The sequence below is a fragment of the Pagrus major genome, chromosome 4 (assembly GCF_040436345.1).
Source record: "Pagrus major chromosome 4, Pma_NU_1.0".
NCBI lineage: Eukaryota > Metazoa > Chordata > Actinopteri > Spariformes > Sparidae > Pagrus > Pagrus major.
In genome coordinates, this window is record NC_133218.1 from 37,797,292 (window position 1) to 37,819,028 (window position 21,737).

The window sequence follows — 21,737 nt, forward strand, 5'->3', positions numbered from 1 at the left end:
TTGTTGTAGGTAGTACACATTGAGAAGATATATTATTAGATGGTGCTTTTATTTTGAACGGCTGCACCGGATGAGCTCTTCCTCTCCCTGACCCAGCCTGTCTGCCTGCAGCAGCACAGTCTTCACCATCATCACGATCAACTTCAGTTAAAGCAGCACAGGCAGAGTAGACGTCTGTCCGGATGGAGGGCAAACTGTCCACTTGATTTGCATCAGTACCCGCGACGGACAAGACCTTTGGGAATGTTGTTATCTGTATTTTTTTTTACGGAATAGGGGCTAAAGTGAGAGTGTTAATCCAGCGATATGATTATGATACCATTATGTTGCATGCACAGTAAGCGTGATTTGCTATGGTGATACTACAAGCTAACCCCAAGCTAGCAGAGGGATTGTTTTGGGAGATACCTTTTTGAAAAACTCCTACGCTGACACATGAATTAGACACTTTTTGTGATTTCTCATCAAGCTGGAACACAAAGTGGAATGTCTAGCCAAGGAGTTAGGAGGAATGGCCCAGTGAAGCTGCGGTTGACAGGTAAGCGAATTTAAACCCCCTCCTGCGCCGCTCGGAAACGTTAGCAAGTTAGCCTGCTAGCCAACCAGGCTAACTAACATCTGCGGGTGGTACTGCAGGACACCACTGGCTCATGTCTTGTGTGATATAAAAATGTTCAACTGATATTCTGTCTTTTATTCATTTTTTACCGCTTGTAATCCCTTATTTTTTAACTGAAAGGGACCCACGCTAGCGCACTAAGCAGCATGGAAACGTAGCCAGTGAGCCCTGGTCGTTAGCAAACATTAGCTGCGACAACAACGCTGTTTGCGTTGTATTAACGTTAACCTAGCAGGCAAGGGATACTTCTGGCTAGTTATCGGTCAAGCATGGTTACTGATGCTTTTCTTCCAAAGGCTAATTTAGGTAGAACACTTAAGCTTGATGTAGGTGATTCAGTTTTAATGTCCATTTATTGCTATAGTCTTGTAGGGTAATGTTTGTGTGTTTATTTTAAACACTTGTTATCCGTCATTAAAACAGAGCTACATCTGATCGTCAATCATTAGGACTTGTCCTCTTCTGTGTGGTCCTGTTCAGGAGGTGGAGGAAATACTGTGTGTGGCTTCATGTTTGGGGTTTAGTGGAATCATATATTGTAATCTTAAAAATAACCCACATCTTGTCACATATTCTGGTGCCATTCTCAATGGCCTTTATGTATTTAGATACAGAGAAATAGTCGAGCAACTGTGTATGTCAGATTTACTCACAATTATCTGCAATATTTGCATTTTGTAACAAGGCAAACCTGCTCTTACTAGGAGGGAGATGGCATTTGTTGCATCTGATGTGTAACCTGCATGGATGGATTTACGCTGAGAGAAGAGCACCCAAAGATTTAAATTTTGGTGGCAACAAATGATACATCTGACGGTGTTCAGAGGAACAGAGAACCTGAGATAGTCGCGACTACTATTCTTGTTTTAAGAATCACATTAGTGCAGTATAACTTTGAATTCCCACATCATAGCATTACAACAGGTGCCCCATCATGGTGTGATTTTTGTTAGGGTAAGCTACATTGTGTGAATGAAGAGTCTTCTCATTCAGCATAGTTTGCCACAACAGATGGTTTATTTACCGAGAGAGGTAGAATATTTTGGTAAATAGATATGAACTCCCAAAAGCTCAAAACCTACCCAGCCATCCCTCCATCTCCCCTGCCCTGGGTCTCTTTTTCTCCCCCCTCCATATGGGGAATGGTTTTAAATGGGCTGCAGTGGTCTTCAGACGGAATCCCAGGAATGTGAAACCTCAGAGAGGAAATGTGAGTCTTTCCCAGTCATAGACACATCCTCTGTCTGTCCTTCACTGAAGAGAAAGGATAGGGAAAACTGTGTGTGTGTGTGTGTGTGTGTGTGTGTGTGTGTGTGTGTGTGTGTGTGTGTGTGTGTGAATGAGAGAGAAATTGGGGATCATATAGCACAGAGTGACCAGAATTGCTGCTCGCACAGTGATGATCGGGGAGGCGAAGTCTACATTTAGACTTGTGCATTCATTTAAGCTTTATGTGTGTGTGTTTAGTTGTAGCCACACTTGATTTATGTGTCGGCGACCGCATGCATGTAGGCCTAACATCGCATACCAGCAGAAGTCCAGTTTTACTCTGTCTGCTCTGTGGTCTCTTTCATAGTGTGCATTTTTTCTCTCAGAGAGAGTTCGAATTGACTAGGTTGAAAGGTGGAATCAGTATAAAATTTTGAATCTTCAATTTCTGTATGAAGAATTATTGGCAGCATTTGTTAAAGTCAGCAAACCCCCAGCAATGCCCAGTGTGATGTGATGTGATGAAAATTTGAGTTTGAAATCAGATTAAATCAGTGGCATTTCCCAGCCTTCATCCCTGCTGGCCACCATACGTTCTCTCTCGCCTCGTTTCTTTTTCTTTTCATATTTTAATAGGGGTGTCATGGGTCTCCAAATTAAACACCCAACCTCCCCGCCACTGTCAGTTGCCTCCATGACCAATCAGTGGATTGTCTTCATGCACACAGGACAAGAGTCCGGAAGTGCAGCTACACACTACAGCTAAGCTAGTTGTGTCGTCTTTGAGTTGTTGGGTTTTCGGAGTTAGACGGCGCTGGAAAGAAAAAAATACTGTGAGAATCGCTTATTCTGCTTTTGATTTGGATGATTGAAAATTGAAAGCTCATTTCGATCGATTTATGATCTAGAATCCACAACGTTAGACCCATATATTTTAGCCACGGATGTGCACTTTATTTGCAATTCTTCTTGGATGAAAGTTTTATTTTAAAAAATGCTCCTTGATGCAGACTCGGCTCCAGTAAGTTTTTCTCCTGGCTGTGTTCCTCCTGACAAAATAAAATTCGACCAGAAACCCTCCCACACCAAAGTGAAGCTTTTCCTAGATAGGTGTCACGGAGACAGCTGAATTTGATGTGTTCTCTTATAATTTGCCAACCTCACCCAGATCACCTCTTGTCACAGCAGTGGATTAGATTTTATGTAGGGTGGGCTTACGCACACCAGAGGATTTCGACTGGAGTTATCCCCAGTTTTGTCATCCCACACTGCATTTAAATGCTAACTCCTAGTTTCTCACAAAGGCATTTTTTGGGCTCCTCCTCATGCCTAGAACATTTATCTGGGACAGCTGCTCTTTGATGCTTAAATTAATAAAAAAAACAAAAAAAAACAACCCTAGTTTGAGTTTGCTGGTAGGCGGTGTGTCGTTATGTCCCCATAGAGCTCGCTGCCAGGCTTGTAAAAGAGAGCAATCTTGGAGCTGTTATTCGTAGCACTGCAGGGAGCTGACGATTGGTGTAGTTCCCCCTCCGTCTCCTGCGCAGTGAGAGTTGGCGTATGATGTAGTGAAATTGAACAAGAACAGGGTGTTTCCCCTCACTCTTCTCCACTGGATGGAATCTGGAGTTTCTCAAAGGTGAATGACATGAGATGTATGAGGGGATGAATCCATCTCTCACCTCCTTTTCAAATATGGCCTCTTGGCTGCACTGTGCTGTCACTGCCTCTGCTGTGAGTAAGGGAGTCTGTCTATGTGATCCATTTCCTGCAATAGCCTCCAGTTGGCATGCAGCGAGCAGGGAACGACTGGAAGAATCATCTCAGGACTCTTCCTGTTCTGTGTGAGCGCGTGACACTCTAGCAAGCAAGGAAACCCACATATACATTTTTCATCTACTGTCATGCTTTGTGTATGAGAGACCCCTAATTCTAACATTTTGGGAAGCTTGTGCTGGAGACGGTGTGTGTCATGGGGGGAAAGGCCAGGAAGCTGGTGATGAAGATAAAGATCCAGCCTCTGTCCCTGCTCCAGCATTAGCACTGGGGCAGAGTGCATTTTAGGAGAAGTTATCAGGGACCACTGTCTCAGCATTCACTGCCAGCTCTCAGAGAGTACAGCTGTGTGTGTCAGCTTGTTGTATCGGCGAGCGCAATGTTTGTGTTCTCAAAACAGACAAACTCACACTTTGACGCGCACATGCACACCGATGCACTCATATACACAGTTGAGCTTCCAAAGGATGTACTGTCAGCACGCGATGCTGAGCTAAATTAGGGCTTCCTGAGGGCTTCCTTAAATAGGAGGAATTAATGTTGCAAAGAGAGTGTACCATGGTGATGGTGAGAGATTGGATTGGATTGTCAAGTTTTAGGTTATGATGTCCACTGGAGCTGCAATGATTAGTTGATTAATCAATTTAGTAGATTGAAGCAAAATAAATTATTAATCGATAAATTGTTTCAGTCATTTTAAAAAAAATAAAATTGTTAAACATTTGCTGTTACCAGTTCCTCAATATAAGGATTTGCCGCTTCTCTTTGTCAATTTTGATGGCAAATGAAGAGTCTTTGAGTTTGGACTCTTGGTTGGACAAAGAAGCAATTTGAAGACATCACTTTGGGCTCTGGGAAGTTATGATGAGACATTTTTTACAATAGGCTAAATGATTAATCTTGAAATTAATCTACGGATTTACTGATAATGAAAATAAGCATTAGTTGCAGGCCTAATGCCCACATGGAGTTGCAAGATAATTATGCATTATGGATAAGCTTTGTTCACATTAGATGATCATAAATGTATGATGAGAAATGTATTTATCTTGTTAAGTGGTAAATAATTATTTGCTTGAGTGTGTAAAGCAGCCTGAAATGAGAGGAAATAAATTACAGTTATTTGGAAATAGTTCAGTTTGTTCTCCTGAGCCTGGCAGGTGTGTTATACATATTCCATCTCTGACTCACTTCTTCATCCCCACCTCAAATGGATTAAGTTGGTCGTATTATTTTAGCTTGCCAGCCGTGCTGGCCTCCCTGTATGATTTGAATGAAAGCTGATTACAGAGCGGTAGTCACATTTAATCAACACATTCTGAGCTGCTGGTAGTGTGAGGGCTTGGACTATACATGTGCTGTGGTGTTATTTATTTAGTTTTTTCCGAAGGCTTTTCTCCCCTTTAAACAATACAGAGTTTTGACAGTTGAAATGTGGAGCAGAGTTAGTGATTATGATTCATCAGCACACAATGGACATGAGTCATGCACTGACGTGTTTGTGGTGTTGCTCTCTGTTTTATGTATCCCTGGCACCAGCTTAATTTAGGAACAAGCAAATGCTCCAGCATTTAGTGCAGCTTGACCCAGTTATGAGGTAATTAATAGGCACTGCTCAAGATTCTTGATTCCTGCAGAAATCGCCTCTAAGATACTTGGCTGCTCTTAAAATGTTCACTAGTTTTCTACATTTGTGCTCCCCACACATATTCAGAAATGTGGGGTAAATATTTTTACCTGCACCAACAGCATTGATGAGTTACTGGTGCATTTCCAGAAAACATGACATCTGACCTCAGGAAAGATGAGAGAAGGTAATCTGCTTGTGATGCAGATTATTCAGACTTGTCTCGGGTAGGTCCCATGGAGAAGGCCACTCATAAACCGAGCTGCCCAGACATTCTGATAAGTACGCCTCACCTGTTCAGCATGCACCTCATATCTTTACTACACTATATTGAAATGCTGTGTGTTGTTTGTGGAGGTCAGTGGGTGATTCGTCTTTGCAGTCCGCTGCCTTTTTGAAGTGCTTGTGCTGCTTAAGCCAGCATGCACAAAGTCTGATGTGTTCAAGCCTACGTGCCCATTTCCATACTGCTTACCTCTGGATTTCCTCCGTCTGGAGTCAGACACTTCCTCTTTGACTCGGCTCCTTGTTTTTTTCTGAGCTTGGCCACCAGCGTGATTTCTAAACTAGCAGTGTAACGCGATGTGTATGTGTGTACAGACGTGTTTTCAACTTGGTTAGTGTGCTTATACTGTCCGTTTTTGCTTGGTGGCCTGTATGTGTGTGTTTGTTCTTCAGCCCAAACATTTTACACTTGATCCGCCAAGACAAGAAAGATGCCCATATGGGGCAGCCCCCCACTGCTGCTGTCAGCTCTTCTTTCGTCATCTCGCCCTCCATCAGCTCATCTGTTCATACTTTTCTTGCATCTCTTATAATCTCTCAGCTCTGTTAAAGTCCTCTCTTATTCTTTGTCCCCTCCCACATACCCTCCTCGCACTCACTACAGTTATCTTTTTACGTTGTTTCCATTTTACCCTTGATCACCGACTGTCAATTTCTGTCTTGAGCATGCCAATTTTCTGACTACCTAAAGATCTAAAGCCCAAGTTGTCAGTAAAATATTAGTCTTTTATAGTCTATAGGTCTTGAATGACATCATACAGCTGAAATGTTTGTAGAGGTTGTCCAGAGGTGGTTCATAACACACAAAGTATGAACCATTGTTTGAAAGTAGAGCTTGACTGATACTGGAGTCCGTTATCAATATTTAAGAGTTTAAAGAAGGTGATGCAGCTTCTTTTAAAATTTTTCACAGAGACACTGTTTTAAACCAACTATCAGGTTGCAATATATTTTGTAGCTGGATTGTCCAGGTTACAGCATCACATCTACTGAGTAGATGGCCTGTGTCCACATAGTGATTTTCGGGTGCAGCAAAGCGCTGGCTGTGGGCTCGGGAACACTAGGATGAAGTGTTTGTGTGCTGTTAGCAAAAACGCTGCACTTGCGTCTTGTCTCTATGACAACAATATCTTGACAACAGCTGCTGTATGATCTACACTGCCCCTTTGTGGTTTACTATCCGTTTGAGCGACGGTGATGTCATCAGCGCCTTTCTGAAAAGTTGAGAGATTTTCAACTCAGAGCGACTGCACAAAAAAGGCAGAGTGCTCCAAAAATGCTTTTGACTGTAATGTAGCTGTTGCAATTTAATTTTAAAATAAGTGTGTTCTTGAACTAAGGGACAAGATAGAAGAGTGTCCTGCGCCAGAAATAAATAAAAACAGTAGTGAGAAGTCTGACCCAAGAAAGACACTTTTGTATTGACAATTTGCTGTTTCTGACTTGAATAGGCTGCATTTAAATGCCAAAACACTGAAGGATGTCAGTCTGTGCTAGAGTCTGTTGCCCTCTGCATCAGAGGCAGAAGTCAGTGCCAGACAAAGTATAAACCAATCCAGGAATGCATAAGAGCCTCTGTGTTAAATGCTTAGTCTGCGGCAAGACTAATTGTGCTTGCTAATGAGCTTTTTTTCCATTTGACATCTGGCTGTGAATGTTGTTCTGAATTGTCTTCTTGTGAAAATATTCAGTACTATAAAGCCTGTGCATAGGCCTTGGCAGGAAGGAGATGATGCTCCTATCCTCCTCCTAATCTTGCCTTTAGCGTTTGGGGTCACTGTGTTGTGGTTTGGTTTTGTAGTGCTGTACAGAGCTCTGTACCCAAACTTCCTCTGGCTCTGTTTAGTCTGCATCGCCAGCATATACTCCAGTTTACAACACACACACACTACACAGGTTCTGTACACCCAATCAGTGGCCCTTGTCGTCATGCCGAAACATTTATATTCAGTTTGTGATGCAGCTGTCCAGCTGTATTTATCCTTTCTGTTACCGGTATATCTGAAGGGAAAATACAGCAGTATTTAGATGTGGCTGACCAGCCAAGATGATGTTGTGCATTTGTGGTCACAACATAAATAATTCTCATTGGACACATGGGTAATCCAAAACAACAAAATGATTGCCACATGACTCAACTCAAAGCTGAACTTGTCACTTGTGCTATTCTGAAAGGAACCCACTGTTTTATATTACAAAAAAGTATGGTCAAACACTTATAATGTCCCCTTATCTTGATTTATTATTTTTGTTTTTATGATAATCTTAAAACTATGTAAGACGATCATTCAGCCGGAACATTAAAACCGCTGACAAGTAAAGTGAATAACAGTAATAGTAATCATCTCTTTACAAAGCAAGGTTCTGCTGGGAAACCTTGGATCGTGCATTCAGGTAGAATTTTACACATACACATCTAGACCAAGCACAGCCGCTGATGGCTACGCTATTACCTGATGCCAACCCGGCACTCAAACTCCCCTGAGTTGCTGTAAGGCTGGAGTTGCTTACCAGCTCAGTTGCCTTTTGAATTAAGATGTTATGATGGTAAAGGGCTCAGTTGTTAACTGTGAGCCATTGGCGATGGATGATGGCATCAGCTATCTGCCCAAACCTAGTTGGCACGTGTCAAAGAACATCCACCTGAATGCCTGGACCCAAGTATTACCAGCAGAACATCGAATTGTAAAGAGATGATCTTTGATGGTAACTTCGCCCAGGCAGTTGTTGTAGTGTTTTGGCTGATTGGGCACTTTGGAAAGAGTTTCTGTGGTTTCCTTGATTGTCTAGTGTAGCACATTTTAGTTCAGGGAATGTGGATAAGAGGATGTTTCTTTATAGTTAGGGCAATCTTGTTGTGACACTCTTCTAGCCAGCGTCTGACTCTGACTGTATCAGAGATAAATCGTTAATGCGCAGAGTGTTTAAGATCACCATGCGGTTCAGCAGTACTGTAGCTGGCTGACCTATTTTTCTTCATTTTCCTATAATCTGAAGACAGTGAGCCAGAGTTAGTGCAGTGTTAATCTAACCCTTCGCTCACCTGGCCAGGAGTAGCTCAGGTAAAGCTGTCTGGTCACTGTGATTATAGCACACAAAAGGCTGTCCTTGCTTTTCATCTCTGACTACCACGTTTCAGTAAGTTTCAGTAAGTTGCACGTTGAAATCTAAGCTGACTTGAATCCACAAATATTTCATTATTGCAGCCCTTGAATCCAGGGATTCATTTTCCCTCTTTCCTTACCCTGTTAATCTTCAAATCACCCAGTGAAATGAAGCTCTTGGTATGTGTTTTTGTTTTGGATTTTGGCTTTGCTGATGCTGATTTACGAGGATGTGATTCCATAATGCGGGTGAAAGGGGAACACAGAGCTCCACACGGTTTGTGGTCATCTCAGTTTCTCCTTCTTGCTCATATTTAATGCTGTGGGGGAACCCCCAGTTCTCTGGTGTGTTGAATCATACCCTTTCGTTCCATTGATGCATTTGTTTTCAGTTGACTTGTGGATTTTCCTATTAGGTTTAGCACATTTAACACAACCACAGTAAAGCAGGCATACAGGAGCATTGCTCTGGAGAGATGTCTGCTGTGTGCAGCTGGTCCACCCTCTACTAACTCAAGATTAATGCAACTTGATATCTGATCGGCCGTAATGATTTGTTTTGAAATATTACTGTTGAAAATGACAAATTCAGGCGGGATTAGCATTTCCAGGCACCGTCTTTGTATCTCAACACAGCACTGTGTTTTGGGGAGAATTTGGCATTTGAGGAGACTGTGATTTAGTAATGAAATCTCACAGGGCGCTGCCAGTCTCATAACTCAGCTTTACTGTCCTCCACTCATGACCTACGTTTTACCACCTAACACACAGGGAGCTTACATGCTCTCTACAGGACTATAACCTTTTGTGCATAGGGAAAATTAACAATGTATTATTCTTGATAGTAGCCCATAATATAGCCTATAAATATGCATTTTCTCTAGATAGCATTACATAGCACATACAACTTTGTTCATAAAAGTTGGCTGTTTCAGTCAATCCTCAGTTTTATCTGCTTTTCAAATTACTTTTGAACTTGGTGGCATCAGCGTACTTCTGAGCAGGAAAATGGAAAGACTGAACACCTCACTATTGCATAACAGCCGCTGACTGGAGAGGAGGTGGTCTTCAATATGCAGAATACATTAAACTTTCCAAGAGCTTCAGGAGGATTTTCCTGCAGAATATGAAAGAGAAATATCACCTTTTTTTTCACAGCCTCTGAGAATTATGAGGGGAAGGCAAAAACTTGCGTCTTAAGAATTTAATTTGCAACATGTGATAAGGCAGGTAATTAGTCTATAAATGTGATTTTTCTGCAGTGTTACTCTTGCTACTCACTGCAGCCTGTCTTGTCCCTCTTCCTTTCACTGCCTGATCTCTCTACCTCCCTAGTGCAGCCTCTCATCATGAGTCTCTGCATCCTGCATTTTTCTCTTTAGTCTTTTACTCTCTTTTTTCGTCTTGAACAGGATGTCCCTCATCTCTCTGTCATTTCTCTCTCTTCCTTCCTCTCCCTCGCTCGCCCCCGGATCTAGTCCAGACAGCTGACAGACGATTCTGCCGGTGTGGCTCCAGTTTGGTGTTTTTTTTTCCGTCTTTATCTGTTCTCAACTTGTGATGTGCACAAACGCATACACACACATGTGCACACACACTTCCTGTACCGGTCCCTCAACACAGAACAGTACTTAGTGTTTGTCACAGTTTGTTCGTGACTCTAAGGCGTCTGTGTGGGGCTTCTAGGGACACCGGGCATACAAGTAATACAGTAATACTAATTGTATTAATTGGTAAACAAGAATGCATAAACCGTTATACAATTTTGATAGTTGTACAGTTAAGCAACAGTGAAATTAATCCCAAATCAACAAATTCTTTAGTATGTTAAAATCAGGTATCTTTGGCAAACTAAAACATGCCATTGATGTGGCCAAGAATGTAATATTATACTATTAAAGGATGTTGTTATCAGCCTCATGCTGGGCCTGAATCTCTACAAGAGACTGTGTTGCCTTTAACTTCAGTAGAGCAATGTTAAATTCAAGCATGTTATGGTTAATGAAAGAAGACTTGAAGACACCAATATGGAGTCAAAGGAGTGCCATTAAAAAATTAATGTGGAAATATAAAAATATATACTTATTTAATTTGGAAATAAAGTAGTCTATTTTTTTCTTTATTTTCTGTTATTTTTATGTCATTTATTTATTTTTATACCTTTTTAGTTTTCAGTATTGTTGGAATACTACCATAACAAATAATACAACAACAAAAACCTCTCGTTTGCCCGAAATGTTTTTCTGTCATTCCCAAAAAATGAATGCAGCGTCAAAAGACCGTCGACCTATCTATGACTGTTGCCAGGCTACAGTTGTAAATATTAAGTAGTTTCTGCCTGTGAATAACGAAAAAGCTTTTCCCTTTTCAGTGGTAGAGGTTTTTTTTAAACCCAAGTGAAGCAGGAAAGCAGGTTAGACTTTAAGGATCACACTTTCCTCCCCCTCACTGTTCTCCTGCTACTGATTCTGCCGTCTGACTGCCCACCAGTCTGACTGCGTGTGTGTGTGTGTCTGGTAGACCACTCAGCATTTCTACTGTACGAAAATGCAAACACATACGCGCATTCGCATACACTGCCACTCAAATTGCCTCCATCCTCTCTCCTAGTCTGTGTTTTCAGTTTGAGTGTGGGAGAGAGACAGTCGGAGGATGTGAGTGATGCAGCGGATTTTATTGTGGATGTGGGGATCAGGTAGCTCGGACGGCGCCGGTGTGCCACACCATCCCACTCTTCTCTTAACATAATCACAATAACAGCAAGATTTCCCACCTGTTTACGAAAGTCCAGAAGTAAAGAAAGATGATTCCCTCAATTCTTACTATAATGCGTTAACAATACGGGACCTGATCCCTCATTCACCAACAATAGGCATGTTTTGATACTGCTACTGAATAAGGGGAATTTTGAGAGACAGAGAGAGAGAGAGAGAGAGAAACCAAAAGCTCTCATGCTAATGATAGATAGATGCTGAGGAGTTGCATTCTTTGACCACTTTGTTGTGCTTGGTTTCATTTTTAACAATAGTTTAGTGATTGTCAGAGATTTCACAACATTTTGCAACGTATGTGGCAATCCAGCAGTTTGATGACAAATTTACTGTTTGAATCTGTTTCATAATATAGCTATAAAAACAACATCAGCCCCAAGCAGTGTTTCATTGAAACCTTTACAGAGATAGTCACAGGGGTAGAGCTCTGTACAACATACAAGAGCAGAGATTGTAGTTGGATACAGGAAAGGACCTTGGGTGTTTTGACATAATGTGGGGGTCTGTAATTAGGACCTAGGGCCTCGTTACAGAAAAATTTCCGAACTGCATGTCTTATCTTTAGTTTTGAAGAAAGGAAAAGCTGTATCCTCATATTACAGAAGCAATTCCTAAACCAATTGCTGTGTCCTGTCATACCTCAGACCTCATATCTTATCTTAAGAAATCCTAACTAGAACTGTAAACTCGATTCATCAATTGAGTCTTGTGTATCATACCTGTACCTAAATTTAAAGCTAACAGACAAAGGTCAGTGTTAGCTTCTCCAACAGGATAACATCGGTGTTAGCTTCTCCAACAGGCTAACATCGAAAGTACTACCCCCCATAGAAGTTAAGTTGTTGGATTATGCAGTCCATGTGAGCTAAATGTGGTCAGTGTCAGGTTAATTCTGTGGATGTGCTTCTGTGCTGCACATCACTACTTCTCACCTGCAGACAGCTAAATGGCCTGGACTCCACCAACAAACTCTGCTAGGCTCAGGTGAATATTTATGTTTAAACAGAACTGAGGAAAACTACTGCAACCTACAGTAACTTTTTACACGTCGGTCACATACTGAGTGACAGGAAACATGGCAAACATTGTCCCATCAATCTCTGTCTCTCTGTTGCCCTTTCTTGCTGTGCTGTCTTCCTCTTTTACCTCCATCTTCACAGTATCTGCCTGTCTCTCACTGTTCTGTCTCACACATCTAACCACTTGCCTCTGAGCTTCCTCCTCAGGCCCAGTTCTTCTGTCAACAGGATGATGAATAGAATAACAAAATAAATGGAGAGAGACTACGCACAGCTGGCATTTACTGTATGTTAAGTGTGTTTCTGAGAGAGGCTGTGCCATATTGTTAGTGGGTGGTTGGCCTGCTGGTGACTGGTGACATATGGGCAGTCATACACCCATATGTACAAGAGAAGTCAGTGTCTATATGACATATTATCTGTTTGACACAGCAGACTAATACTGACTCAGTTTATTGACATTACAGTAACACACATACACTATATGCTGCATCCGTTTGAGTCTGAAACAGATGCTACAACAACAGCTTGTTCAGAACATAGGCTGTCCGCTGTTGTCATCAAGTGTGTGAAGTGGTTGCGGGACACAGAGATAGCTGGCATGTTGTATCACCAAGCGCTTCATCTCTCCCTCCCACCATCACTCCCTTACATCTTTATCGCCTTTGCTGTCACTTTTTTCTCCTTAAATTTCTTCCTCTGTTTTATTTTTCCCTATTCTCTCTTTCATCACTGCAGTTCTCTTCTTTCATTGCTCTCTTTTCCTCCTCATAGCGCTCTCTGGATCCCCATCCCAACCTCCGAATACTGTTTTCCACTTCATAATCATGGTCGTCATCTTCCTCTGCCCCCATCTTCTCTCATCCCCTTGTTTCTAAGGGTTAGTAGTCCATACAAAGTAAATGAATCCTGGCATCCACATGGGAATGAACACAGACAAACACAATTATAGCACAGATGCAGCCTGTTATTTTCAAGCACAGACAAACGCACACACTCCTGGGGGATGATATAGTAGGTGTGGTTTGAAGCACCTTGAGGAGATGAGCTGAATAAGCATCACGGTAATGCCTGCTAATAGTGTATTGTCACAACTGTTGCTATTATACTTAAATATCACAAGGACAAAAACATTTATTCACACGACTTGGCAAGTGCATTGGCTGCCATGCAAATTCATACAGTGCTTGTAGTTTTAGCAGTTTTTACTGAAAATTTTAAATTGGAGTTTAGTTGCAAACTAAAGCCATAACGTTAATTAAAAATAGCTAAGTTTTAACCAATTCTTTCGAAACCTGCATTTTGGCTTTTTCTGTACCTGTGTTCCTGTTAGGCGACCAGCTGTAGGCTGTAATTGCAGTTTGGCTGAACTTCAAACCTGATCACAAGAAGCTACAGCCCTTCCCATGTCATGCTGCCTTCTTTTGTCCCTACATTAGCCTCATATCATTGCAACGGAAAGTCTCTTCCAGTGTAAAAGTCACCTTAACTGCAACAGTACGGTCAAACGGTCTGTGTTCCTAAAGAGGCTGGACCATTAACATCAGCTAAAGCACTGCTGTCTCAAACATCCGCAAGTCATCCGCATTTTGGCAGCACTCAGAGACCAATACGCAGTCACTTTCGTTATGTAGTCTGTACACCACAAGACAAGCGTCTTCAAACGGTCTGGTGCATGTATAGACGATATAAAGTTTGAAATTACAAGGTCATTACGGTTTGAATATTCAATTTTCCACCAATTTTTTCCCACCTTCAACCAAATGTTTACATTTTGATTAAAAAGTATTGGCCCTTATCTGTTCTGTAAGATGTGCATGAGACAGACGATTAAAAAAGGCGACTGAAACACCTCCTGTGTAGACACAACGTTAGTGTATCTAATGAGTCATATGGGAATGACTTTCCTGTGGTATGTTATTTCACCCCACTGTATTTATATCAAACTTCAACCTGAATGCTTCCTGTGTGCGATTCCCATTTACTTTGTGACTCAGTCTTTAGATAGCTTCCCTCCCTCCGGCTTATTTCCTCCCCCTTATTTCTTTTTTTTCTTTATCCCTCCCTCCATCCTTTTCTTTCTGCTTCATGTCACCTTTCTCTCTTAGTTTCCTACCACCCAGATTATCCATCTGTTCATTATGTGGCAGCTTGCCTCCACCTAAAAACTAATTTAGCTTGTTCCCTGTGTTCTGTGTTCCAATTTCAGCCTCTCTACACATCACCTCTTATCCATGTCTGACCATTTCTGGTAATAGTTTATCAGAATGCTATGGCAGCTTCTAAATGAATGAGCAAATGGCAAAGGCTGGCCAATGGTGCATTTTGCCCTTTGTTGGATTGACTGGGCTGTTCAGTATTAATTCTTGTTTGCTAGCAGGCCTTTTTCAGTTGACCCTCTTGTACCAACATTTCATTTGATGGCATCGTTGTTGCTCACTTCTAATATAGTAATGTAATATGGAGGCATTTATTAAAAACAAAAGACTGATAGAAGATTGTCTCTCGTTTTTCAGACTGGCAATACATGTTTATAGATGTTGCAGAGCTTGAAATGAACACTACACAGCTGATCAAAGTTACAAAGACAGGCAACACAAATTGAACAGACCGCATCTAAAGGTTTTGAGACATTCTGATGACACAATCAAGGTGATTTCAGTGCAGACTTGTCTATAAAGTGCTAAATATCAAATGTACACACAATACATTAACAAACTGTCATTTTTTCGACTTTGCTCATTCTTGTATCTCTCTTCTCTCCTCTGTCATCCCCTCTTATCTCTTTCCGCCATCCCCGCTGCTACTCCTCTCTCAGCGTATCCACTGTTGCCAGAATGTCATCACTGTCAAAATTCCCTTGTCCAAATTAACTTCTCCCCTTTCTTTCCCTTCCTCTGCTTTCCCATATCCCCCCCCATCCCCCCCCCACTGTCTGCATTACACAGATTTGTGACTCCTGATAGACCTCTCTCCTCCACCCCTCCTCACATTCCTCCCTCGCTCCATCTCCATTCCATCGTAGATTCTTGCCTCCAGATGAACATTTTGTCTTTACCTTCTCACCCTCTCCAACCCAGCCCTCCTCCTCTGTGTAGTGACTACGTTCCACTCAAGATTCCTGACTCCAGATTGTTGGCGTCTCCTTGGGGAGCCAGGAGGAGGGGGAGGAGAAGGGGGAGTGTCAGCTGTAGACTGCTGGCCTCTCAAATGAATGACATAATTGGCATCCTGAGCATTCACTGGCCTGGAGAAGGCTGAGGGTGGGAGGTTGGGAAATCGAGTAATGGCTTTCCAGAGGAAGTGCAGTGTAGATTAGAACCCCAGTTTGGCAACATTGCCCAATTTTAGCTACCCATAAATGCTAATTCATACCACACTGTACTCGATTCAGTCATGAAAAAGTGGTCACGTACACCCAGTGTACTTTTTCTTGACATATTGCCAATATGTATTCTCTGTGTGTTCTAGTGAGTGAGCGAGCCCGCCATGAAGGCGTGAGGACGGGAAGAGGAAGTGTTTTGTTTAACTGGTGAACAATACTGTGAATGAGACAGCATGGGGCTGTAGCAAGAGTCATAACAGGGGTAAAGGCGAAGGATGTGGGCCTTCCCTTTTTTAACCTAAATGACTATCACTAATTACTCAGGGGATGTCAGTGGGTGTGATAGAAAGTGAAGTTTCTTTTAAATGTCAAAATCAGTTATTTTCTTTAAATATACGCTGTCTTGTTTTACCCCTCTCTTGTTTAAGATGTATAGATATCAGGTATTTAAAGAAATGTAAGGGCCCACATTGACTTGTATGAGGTAAAGTGTGTGCAAAGGTAAGAGGAATCAAATTCTGGCTTTGAGCCACATGCACATTTCATTTCTTGGTAACCTAGATTTTGGAGAAAAACGAATGTTCCTTCAGTGTATGACTTTTCCCTTGTATTATTAATCTTTAGGGATGACCCAGATGCTCAGAAGCTTTGATGCATCTACCATTGCCAAGGTTATTGACGGCCAAATCAGTATTCGAAAGAAGGAGATGTTGCGTTGACTGCACTGAAAAAGAGAAAAAAAACTAGAAATTGAGCTCCTGTTTGATTTTTGAAGTCTGAAAACCTGCAAACATAAAAACCACTGAGGGACCATTTCTGCTCTGCTGGTCCTGTGAGCACAGATTGAATGTTTGCTAGTCAAGTTGAGTTTTCAGCCTTGAGATGCAGTAACAGTAGCTGATGTTCCTGTTGTCTCATTAGATTCATAATTACAATAATAGCAAAGTATAATATATATATATAAATAATGACGCAAGTTTGATAGATTGTATTATGATGTTGAACTTTGAATATTTGTGAAAGTTTCTCACTGAAGCTTGAAGCCCCAAAAATGTAATTCCGGACATCTCTCATCTTCCTACTTTGATGGTGTTCTGGTACTAGTTCCTGTCAGTGTAACTTCATACTTGTGGATATGCATATAGATTTTAGGTCACTGCATGCCTTAAGGAAGCAGTAGACCACATGGAAAGACTTGTTGGTAGACAATCACATCTCTCTTTTGACAGTGTGGGATTGTATTGGCTTTATGCTATCTATTTCAGGGAAGTTTAACAACATCCAGTCAATGATCAAACTTGACATGAACTGTCAAACTGACATTTGACGTCTTCTCTTCTCTGCCTGGATTCCATTTAATTGAGCTCCATCAGGTTATATTTCAGTTCCTTTTTTCGAAATAGTGACTGTAAGGTCATTGAACCTTTCTGTTTCATATTGTTTTGTTTCCAATTAGTTAAACCTTTTAATGTCTGTCAGGAAGGCTTTTTGAAATGAAACCAATGCTCTGCAAAACAATATTCAAGTATTACAAGAATAGATTTTTCTACCATGAAAAATGTTGCCTTGAGTCAGTTGTCAGTTGTGTGACTCGAGACATTTTCAGCTACAGTTACTCTCCTGTGTGTAAAACACTTCCTTAAATGCAGCCCTCAGCCACACTGTTGACCATGTTAATATTTGGTAACAGTTGACATTAGAAGGCATTATGTTGTGTTGATTGAATACCAGCACAACATTAAACAAACACATTAGCTTATTAGAGAATCATAGCTTGATAGGTTTGGCTGTGACAGTCACTGGCAGGTTGAACAACCATGTAGGATTAAAAGATCTTTATTGCTCTTAATTTTAGTTTTATTTTCAAAAAGATGAAGGAAGCTGTGTGCTTTGACTAGCTTAGTGACACAGCATTTAAATCATAATAAATGTTTTCAACCTTGTTGGCTGCAATCTGTTCTACAATCCTTCTCTCATAACTTGTCCTTGTAAACCAGCTACAGTAGAACCAAATGTACACTAAACTGAAGATGAAATAAAAAGATCTGAGGATAACTGCCACTTGAAAACAGTGTTCATTATAACAGCATCCAAGCACAGCAACTGGATGCTGATGCAACCCGGCTTGACTGCCCTGTCCTTGTGGAGCTGCCGAAGAATAAATGGAACAAATGGACCACAAAATGGCTGTACTTGACCGTGGAGTTGGCAGTGCACAATCACGCAATCGTCTACTGGAGTTCCTGACCACAGACCCTTTGGTCTAGGGCAGAGCAGCCCAGATCTGTGGTATGATAATGTTAACAGAGGCTCGAGGCATGCTGGTGGTTCAGTGGTCTGCACAGTACAAATCATACACTGTTGTGAACTTGAATACAGCTCATGTCCTTTGTCTTGTCATCCCCTTTCTTAACAAACCAAATATTATCCCACAATCATTTTGCAGAGCCAGGATCTTCAATTTGATTGAGCTTTATATATTTATGTCTGCAAATAAAAGCAAAAACTGTTGGCAAGGGACACGATTTTGGTATCAGAAGTGTTCTGGTGTCCATTTTGTTGTCCATTTGTCGTCATAGTAGTATTGACTAATCGCTTTTGTGCTGACTTTGGTTGCATTCAGGTTAATGTTCTGTATAGAGAGCAAAGATTTTGTCAACAAATTTAGATTTTTATTAGCATTTTTAAACTTTATCTCCATTCACAAATGTTTATTGAGATTAGTCAAAATATCATTTCACATCCATTTTCGCATCTCAAATTCCTAATTTGAGTGTAAACAACGACTAATGCTTGGACGAGGAAGTGTTGGCCTGGATTTCTGTTATTCCCGATGTCTGCTGGCTATACTTGAAGCCTCCAGAGGAGGAGGCAATGGCCAATGGGAACCTTCGCACGTGCTGAAAATTTTCACAAAACTCTGACAGCTCTCATCTCTTAAGCAGCATGAATGTTACCATGAATGAATGACAAATTCAAACCAGAATTGTCTTCATAAATGTGCACTTTGTTTAAAAATATTAGAATGGACTCGTTTTGTGAAATGTTATATCTTTAAAACAGAGTATTAAGCTAAATCCCCTGATCAATCAAACTGATGCAGTTTCCAAAAAGAGCACCCTGTTTGGATTTAAAGGATTTGAACATCTGACTCATCCCTACTCCTGCTCCTTTTCCCAGTGAACAGAGTGAGGCGTTAAGCAGCCGTTGCAAATGGTGAATTGGAGACTCCCTTGAGAAAACAAGTGGGAATCCCCCAACGCCCCCCTGCCCCTGTCTGTTTACAACCTTTAACCTTTTGACCAGAACTAATGCCAACCTTCAGTCTGACCTTTTGTGTTCAGACAGATGGAGAGGATACAAATCTCACACCCCTCTAACTGCCTCTCTTTGTGGTCTGAGGCACATTATGCATGTTTTGTAATTATATACCACTTTCAAGACTTTTTGTAATACAAATTATAATTATCATACATAATTGTGCAGTGATTTATTTAGATTGCAGTGAGGCTGTGGTTATATAAAGTATGCAGGGATTTTTTTAATAACACATTGTAATGCATACATCACATAATATGTAAATAAAATTTTTCACGTCATCATGGTTAACAATTATTATTTATCCCATTATCAAAGAATCAGACTGGATTCTTTGTGTCCTGTCTGGTAACATGAGGCGATGGAACAAGCATGATAATCACACATAAATGTAACTAGATCTTAAAAAATAAAAATATTTACCTGTCATCTATTTGGCAGGCATTTATATCCTTTGACTCATCGCGTTGCACTGACTTTATGCCCTGCTGGTGTTTGGACATCTGCAAAGGTACTGAGACATCAAAAATAGATTCTTTCATATCCTTTTTTATAATCTTCAAATGCTGGTTTGCAGGCTCAGTAAAGGTGTAGGCAGAAACGGGACGCTGCTAGTTCCCCTGGGGATAGGAAGCTATGGTTGACCTCTGAGGCCTAAGGACATGTTGCCTCTGTCAATGACAGGACACTGTCTGTCTCCACCTCCCTTAGCTACCAGACAGTGGTAAAAGCATTATCCCAGTATGTTTGTTGCTTAGATGGATAGGCTTGGTTTTGTGGTGACTGTTTGATTTATGGCTTGTTTCAGACGGTGTAATGGGGTGACTCACCTACAAATGGTCCCAAAACAGCAGCTGTTTCAAATCCTTTTTATAAACAATGGAGTAGTTTCACTGCTATCACAGCTTGGTTTAAGATGAGGGCAAGTTTAGGATAGTGAGAAATTTAAGTTAATGTAATACTTTTTCAAAGATAATCGCTCTGTTTGAAGTTGTTTTGACCAAATGCTTTGGAATATGTGGGTCTTATTTGATCAAAAAATGTATCTGTAGAAATATATGTTGTACTGAAGTGCCTTGGGATGGGTCTTTGTCTAGTCATGATGTAATCTGGACTCAACAAACTTTGAATGTGTTCAAACACCAAAGAAAGTATAAAACTATAATGTTTTACACTTTATCCATCTTGCTTTAGTAAGTGTCAGCTACCTAAACTGTCCAGTGAAGAACTTAGTTGTGAGACCATGTTGCTCATACAATACTCATCAGCACAGGTTTGCTTAGAAGTGGTAACTAAATATAAAAGGTTTAATTGTAACTTAAGGACATAACTCAGCTGTCTTAATTTGTCAACTCTTTTATTTTGACACCAGTGTGGTTAAAAAAGCGGATACATTAAGACATAAAATGTTCCTCAGATGAGGTTTGTCCACCCAAAAGGTTGGGAATTAGTTAAAATCCTTTTATCCAACAGTACTCATCAGAGCTAATGTCTTTGCAGATGATGGTAACATCAATGGATGGTTATGATCTACTCCTCTCCTTAGTCGTAAGTATGCAGGCCACTGGTGTGGAGCCACATTTACCATCTCTCCTCTCACTGTTAAAGTGAGGGTGGGAAAGTTTTTACACAGACAACACTGAAGGCAGCGTCACCCCGGGGCTTCCTGGTCGTTTACTGATTCCTAGTTGACCTAGCTTTCTGTGTTAGGATCTGAATGAGTCTGGGCCTCTGCCAACTCAGGGTCACCATGGCCTGCCTGCTCACGTGGCAGCTATTCAACACTGCTGGATCCCCACATGGTGCAGAGATGATATTTGATTCCTCATTGGTGCTAAGGTCCACAGTGGAAGAGTCTGCGTAAACCCAAAGAAGATTATCAGTATATTTTATACACGTTTATCAAAAATCGTTGTGGGGCTGCTATTTACTTATACTAAAATGTATGGGGGTAGTATTTGCTACAAGACCTCAACTAGAGTTTTTCTGAACATTTCTCAGGCCACCTTTACAAAATATTGTCTTACAGACCTATGAATTTAAAAAACAGGTTTCACAAATATGTTATATTGAATTAAGCCCACGTCAACTTTGCTTTGTTAATATAACTGTACCTTAACTATATAATTTCCTCTATAAAAGTGTAGTGTATTTCTCTGTTCATGTGATCCAACTCATGAGTTTTTAGGTGTTAATTAGAACTAACATAAACTAATGTGTTTTCTTAAACTTTTCTATTCTTTTAAATGTATTTTTGTACATTGCTGTAGCAGTAATGACAGTGCTTTTTCTATAGCTCTTCTTAATAGAATCAGCTTTCCCCAGATTTTAGGGATGAGAAGTTAATCAGCCCATCTATAACACAAATCCCTTGTGTAAAGAACACTTAATGCTAAAACACACGTCCAGATGGCTTTACCTTGCACCTTGCTGCTGCATACATTATCACTATACTTTTTGTGTCTTGCTGCCTGGCATTTATATGAGAGACAGGCTGTTATACCATTCATTTAGAAAAAAAAACTCAATTCTCTACCTTTTATTTAACCCTGTTATACAGGGTTCCCACAGGTGCATGAAAGTATGAAAGTTTGCGATTTATGGAAAAAATCAAGGCCATGTGTCTGCATGTGTGCCTCCCACACCTTAACTGTAACACAGCACAGTTGAGAAGTGTTCACACA

The 21,737-nt window shown here is 40.9% G+C and overlaps 1 protein-coding gene across 1 annotated transcript in view; it reads left to right on the forward strand.

The window, feature by feature from the left end:
* Window positions 1–194: 194 nt before the first annotated feature.
* LOC140995138 (E3 ubiquitin-protein ligase SMURF2-like) overlaps window positions 195–21,737 on the forward strand; it is a 69,910-nt gene continuing 48,367 nt past the window's right edge. The window contains exon 1 of the mRNA XM_073465076.1: window positions 195–538. Coding sequence (XP_073321177.1) covers window positions 487–538 — 52 coding nt within the window. The 5' untranslated portion in view covers window positions 195–486. The remainder of the gene's footprint in view (window positions 539–21,737) is intronic.